Source organism: Cavia porcellus, unplaced genomic scaffold (assembly GCF_034190915.1).
Source record: "Cavia porcellus strain 051 isolate PalLab524CR breed Dunkin Hartley unplaced genomic scaffold, mCavPor4.1 scaffold_25, whole genome shotgun sequence".
Classification (NCBI taxonomy): domain Eukaryota; kingdom Metazoa; phylum Chordata; class Mammalia; order Rodentia; family Caviidae; genus Cavia; species Cavia porcellus.
Genome location: NW_026947508.1, coordinates 39,393,126 through 39,399,125, shown reverse-complemented (window position 1 = coordinate 39,399,125; position 6,000 = coordinate 39,393,126). Strand labels below are relative to the sequence as shown.

Here is a 6,000-nt window from a genome sequence, read left to right as displayed (position 1 = left end):
TTGAAGCAACACCCAACCCGCTTACGTCTATCTCCGTTCTGAAGCGGAGATCCCGCCCTCCGCAGCAGGTCAGGTCAGCGTTCACTCCACCCCAGAAGGACTCCAAATTTCCGGCCAACGGCCCGGCCTGAGTGTTGCGCACGCGCAGACAAAGGCTGGAGCTGCGCCTTCCTGGGCGGGATTTGGCTTCCAACCCTAGGCGCGCGCTGTCCAATCACCTTGCCGGTTCCCTGCCCCCTGGGCGCCGCGCAGGTCAGGCCTGCGCGCGCAAGATCCGCGCAGGCGCTGGCTTGAAGGGGAAGCGGCGGTTGAGAAGGTATTGCGTCCGATTACGTGTGTGACAGGTTTGGTAGCTTCCCCTTCTGATCTGTGGGACTTTTAGAACCCAGAGGAAGAGAGCGTAAGAACTTTGGTACCGGTTTCTCCTCGCCATTCCTCTTGCAGTCTCTACAGTACCCTTGACAGCCGAAGTGTTTCCTTTGTATCCCGAGCTACCTCTGGTTTGGACCGGGGCTACCTCTGCTATTCGCATTCCACTGGGGAAACGAGGCAGTGTCCCCGGCTTCTCTGCGCGCCACTCATTTGTCCGAGGTCCCTTCCTTTCCTTTTCCGATCCACCTTTAGCATCACAGCAGTTTCTGGATAGCGTTTTAGGTCCAGCCCTAACCAAGCACAAAGAACTTAACCGTTTTTCTGACATTGGCTCTGGACCTTTCTGATACCCTTTGCTGAAAGAGCTTCCACAAGGGCTCACAGTGGATTCAAGGCCACCAAATACAGGTTTTCTTGACTCGGTTAATCTGCGTTTGTAGTTTGCAATTCTTAAGGCATGTCCTTTGCATCCCTAGGTAATGGGCAGAGTTGTGCTGTTCCCATTTTGAAAATGTGGTCAGCCCACAGGCTGCCTTTTGGAATGAGAGACCAAACTGACTGAGATGGCATCAGCAGCTACTTAGAAGCAAAGTAACGTTAGACTTTCTGCTGTCTGCCACCAGATTATATATTTACAGAACTCTTTGTTGTTGTGGGAGGACAGCATTTTAGCTCAGTGCCTTTATGATGACTTGAAGTAGAGGAAAGGAGGTACCTAGATGTTAACCACAGAGGTCCAGTCAGCCGGCAGGGGAAATGTAAAGCAGAAAAAACCTGACAGACATGTCAGGATATCAACAGGTTGAATTTCTGTTTAGTAACAAATACACTCTCTGCATTTATATGCTAGTTAAGTATAAAATATTGACATTATGTATTAGCAGTGACTTCAGAATGTGTCAAATTTCCCAGGTTAAATCCTTGATAGTCATCATAATCTGTTTTGTTACTTTGACTTTCAGTGAAAGCTATATACTTAATATTTTTTCAAATGTCTGCCTACACTACATTTTTTTCTAATGTCAGTCTTAATACCAGTTCACCTTGTTGATGCCTAAATTACAAAACATTAATCACTTAGCTTTCCCCTGTGCATTATCTCCATATATCCTATATTCTAGGTTCTAATGTTTCTTTTTTATTCAAAAAGTAATTTGGATTTATACCTTTGATTATCACTGTGAAGCTGTTAGGCTGTTTAGCTGGACTTTGTTACTTCCTAGCTCACACCTCTGAAGAACAGTTCTGAAATACAACTATTTTTCTTGCTAATCCTATTAAAACCCCAAATTTATTTGTTTCTTCTTTTTTTTCCTCCTAAACTCCAAATTTCTATGCTTGGGCTTCAAAATTCTTTCTCTGTAACATGACCTAATAATTCCTGTGTAATGTGATATGGTGGATAAAGCCTTGGATTCTGATACTGAAACTGTCATATTACCTTGGTATCTTTAGGGAAACTTTGAGTTTCAGTTTCCTTCTGCCATGTCTTGGATAAGATTCTTCTTACCTCTTAATTATTGTAAGAATTATAATTGACATGGCAGGTGAAAAAGCTAACAGTTTAGAAAACCAACTTGGGCGATTATTATCTCTCATTGTACTCATTCATTTCACAAACATTTGAAAAGCTAATACATGTTAGTGACTGGTGCTATTCCTTTGACAGACAGTCCATGCTCATAAGAACCTGTATTTCAAGAAACTTGTATGTGTGTGTGCATATACACACTTGGATTAGAATAGCAGAGTGTCTGTTAAGGAAGAGTGCGATACAAGCTGCAATATAGTAACTTTAGAGTGATACCAAACCTACAGAAGAGAGACACAGGGAAAGATTAATGGAGAAAATTATATTTGAACAGTGTTGAATTACAGCAAAAATCCAAAAAGGCTTTGTATGCTGAGGGAAATACACAAATTAAAGGCTTTTCCTCCTCTTCTTTTTTTTTCTTTCTTTCATTTTGTTTTTTGTTTTTTTTCCCTTTGGTGATACTGGAATTGAACCTAGGGCCTTGGTACTGAGCAACAACCCCAACCCTTATCTTTTATTTTGCGATGGAGTCTTGCTAAGTCTGTAAGTTGCCCAGGCTGAGTTTGAACTTGCAGTCTTCCAGGCTGGGCTCGAATTTGCAGTCCTCCTTCCTCAGCACCCCCCCACCCCCAGAGTGTTGGAGTTACAGGCATGTAATTCCAACACACCTAGTTTGAACAATTTGAAGCAGATATTTGATTGTAGTTGACATAGTATGTAAAAAGCTAACAGTTAAAAAAACTGACATAGGTTATTTTTATTTCTCACTGTACTCATTCATTTCACAAACATTTGAAAAGGTAATATATGTTAGAAACTGGTGTTGTTGCTTTGCAAGACAATCTTTGCCCACAACAGATTGTATTTCAAGTAACTTTACTGATCACAATTGCTTTGAATTTTTTTTGTACCAGGTATCAAACTCAGGACTTTGAACTTGCCAGGCACTGAGCTATATCCTTGGCCCTTTTTTGTCTTTTTAAGACAGTGTTTCCCTATGCAATTCAGGCTAGGACTGAACTCACCTTGTATCCAGGCTGGCCTGGAATGGTGATCTCCCTGCCTGAGTCACCTGAGTGCTGGAATCACAGGCATGTGCCACCATACTCAGCCCACAGTTATTTCTGGAAGTTAATTCTAGCAGTGATGTCTACTTTCTTACTGTAGGCTACAAAATCTACTTTCTGCCTATGCACCTTACTTTCTTCACTTTCTTCTTTTTTTTCACTTGAAGACCCAGTATTTATTTGTTAATATCAAGCACGATGCACCATTGATCAGTAAATAGAGAGTGTCAAGCATGAAATATGTACATATTTGAAACAATATGCTGCAGGATACAAGCTGCACACATCTCACATGAGAGAAAACCCACTCTGCAAACTTCTACAGCTTTGCCATTTACAGGGACCAGCCAGAACCTCCCAATGCCCGGGGCCAACTGACAGCACCTTATTTGCTTTTATAGCAATAATACACCTGTGTACTGAGTTATGTACACAGAGACCACTGTAGTCTTTTTATTCCCTATGGACCAGACATTATAGAGGCAAACAGAAAACCAGAAGGAAGCATGTGATAATGTGCACTTGGTAAAAAGAACACCAAAGCACTATATGTTGCTAAGTATAAGACAGTCCAAAAAGACATGTAAAGGCTGTACCTTATTTTCTTTACCCAGAAGGGCTTATGTGTTCTCATACTTTAATACTATTGATCTGTTAGTGTTTAATTTGAGTTCTGTTTTTTAAGTAAAATATTGTCCAAATATTTTAGGCCCGACTACTTATTCATATCTCTGAAATTACTATAAATACTATCAATAATTGAGTCCTTATTTTTTTAATGTATATTTTATGCTCTTATGTGATTTGTAAGCATAGTGTATGTTTCCTATATGTGAGAATAGAAAACATATTACACAAAATATGTTCTTTGATGTATTTGTATTTTGTTTTTCAGGCTATGAGCAGATTATGGACAATAGAACTTTTAATTAATCTGTGACCATCATGGCTAATGAAGGCTGTCCGAAGGCTGTTGATAGTCCATTTTCATCAGATAAACATGCCCAACTCATCTTGGCCCAGATAAATAAAATGAGAAACGGACAGCATTTTTGTGATGTGCAGCTACAAGTTGGAAAGGAAACTTTTAATGTTCATCGATTGGTCTTGGCTGCCAGTAGTCCATACTTTACAGCTTTGTTTACTGGAGGAATGAAAGAATCCTCAAAAGATGTTGTGCAGATTCTAGGAATTGAAGCTGGAGTCTTTCAGTTACTTCTAGATTTCATTTACACAGGTATGTTACATTAGCCTATGGCTTTGAGGGAAGAATGATACAGGCATTCTTATGTGGTAGGATCAGCAATTGATCTAATTTACAAGCAAGATAATTTAGTAACACATTACCATAAGACTTTGAAAACTCCCTCTTCTCTCTCTCTCTCTCTCTCTCTCTGTCTCTCTGTCTCTCTGTTTGTCTGTCTCTTCTTTGTCCTCTTTTTTTGTGAGATGGGGTCTTACTGCATTGACCGAGATAGCCTCAAGTACTCCTAAGTACTAGCAAGCTTCCTCTTGCAGTCTCAACTTTAGCATTTCTTGTAGCTGGGACTATAGGAACATACAATGTTGGCCAGCTAGTTCCTCTTTGACTCAAGACTCCTTTTCTATGAATTCTAACAATTAACTAATGGTATAGGCACATATTTATGAACCACAATCTTATTGTAACAGTATAGTATATAATTGGATATAATCTAATTGTCCCTCAGTAGGTCATGTGGTTAAATTATGCATACATGTGTAATGGAATATTTCTTAGATCTTAAAAATATTTAAGTGTGAGTGTGATATATATATGTATATACTAAATGAAAAAAATATAATCCCAAAAAGCTGGACATAGTGGTACATGCTTGTAATCCCAGCACTTTGGGAAGCTGAAGTAAAAGATTTACAAATTTGAGCCCAGCCCGGCTGAAAAAAAAAAAAAGGAAGGATGGGTGTAACTCAGTATAAAGACCCAGGGTTCGATTCCCAGTACTGCAAATAAATAACCCAATTTTTAAAAAATTACATATATTTGAGCATGAGAAAGACTAGAATATTGAGAGTGTTTATAGTTGTTTATAGAAACATGAATATGAAGATTGTTAATTTGCTCCTTTCCCTTAAAGATGTTTATCATCTGCGTGCATTATTTTAGTCAAAACTTTTATCTTTAAAATGTTTTGAAGAGTTTTAATGACATAAAATGCTAATAAGGACAGTGTAGTCTTAATTGATATGCAGTATAAAAAAACTATTTGCAAGAAATATACTAAAGTGTTAATGCAATATATGTTAGTATATGGAAAAATGTGTGATTTTTGTTTTGATATTTTCCTGTCAAAGTTTTTGTGAAAGTGAATATTACTCATGATCAGAAAAAAATGTTTGAAAATCAAGACTATTTATTTGATTGAGTTTTAAATAATACTATGTATGTTTTTAAGAAATTGCTAGGTGGGAGGTAATTATATGACCCAATAAAGTGTATTTTTATTTATTTAAAAATTTTTTCAAGTATATTTTTAATGAATAGTATTTAAATCTGGAAAATGATTTAAAAAGTAATTCCTTTTTTGTGTGTTGGTTCCTGTTCCTTTTTGGAAAATTTCAGAACATAACCTTAGTTTGGGAAGTATAACAATAATTAACTAAAAGCAATGCATATCTTGCCTATTGGCTTATGTAAAGGTTAACATTGAGAGTTTTTTTTTTAACCTCACTGTTCCAAATGACTTGTGTGAGCTTATTAAACTACTTTGTATACCCTTTCTGCTTCTTTACTCAAACAATTTAAATTTATACAAATTAATCCATGGATTTAGTGTTGAATGACTTAAAAATGAGAGAAATGCCACAGTTTTTCTAGTATGTCATCCTACAGTGAAAACAAGAGATATTTGTTGAAAAAGAACGTTCATGGTACCTTCATCAGATTGGTGATGATTTCACTTCCATCAAAGAAATAAAAGATGACAAAAATAAAGAGAAGTAAAGGCCACTGGGTATAGAAGACTGACATTTAAGGCAAAATGAGTATCA

The 6,000-nt window shown here is 37.6% G+C and overlaps 1 protein-coding gene across 5 annotated transcripts in view; it reads left to right on the top strand.

The window, feature by feature from the left end:
* Positions 1–230: 230 nt before the first annotated feature.
* Ipp (intracisternal A particle-promoted polypeptide) overlaps positions 231–6,000 on the top strand; it is a 31,063-nt gene continuing 25,293 nt past the window's right edge. The window contains exons 1-2 of one of the 5 annotated variants that reach the window (XM_003462493.5): positions 231–316; positions 3,869–4,210. In XM_003462493.5, the coding sequence (XP_003462541.1) occupies positions 3,919–4,210 (292 nt within the window). In that variant the 5' untranslated portion in view covers positions 231–316; positions 3,869–3,918. Of the gene's footprint in view, positions 345–378; positions 401–447; positions 781–3,868; positions 4,211–6,000 lie in introns of those variants that run through there. The other 4 variants (XM_013144234.3, XM_063236379.1, XR_010043151.1 and 1 more) reach the window with 4 other exon arrangements.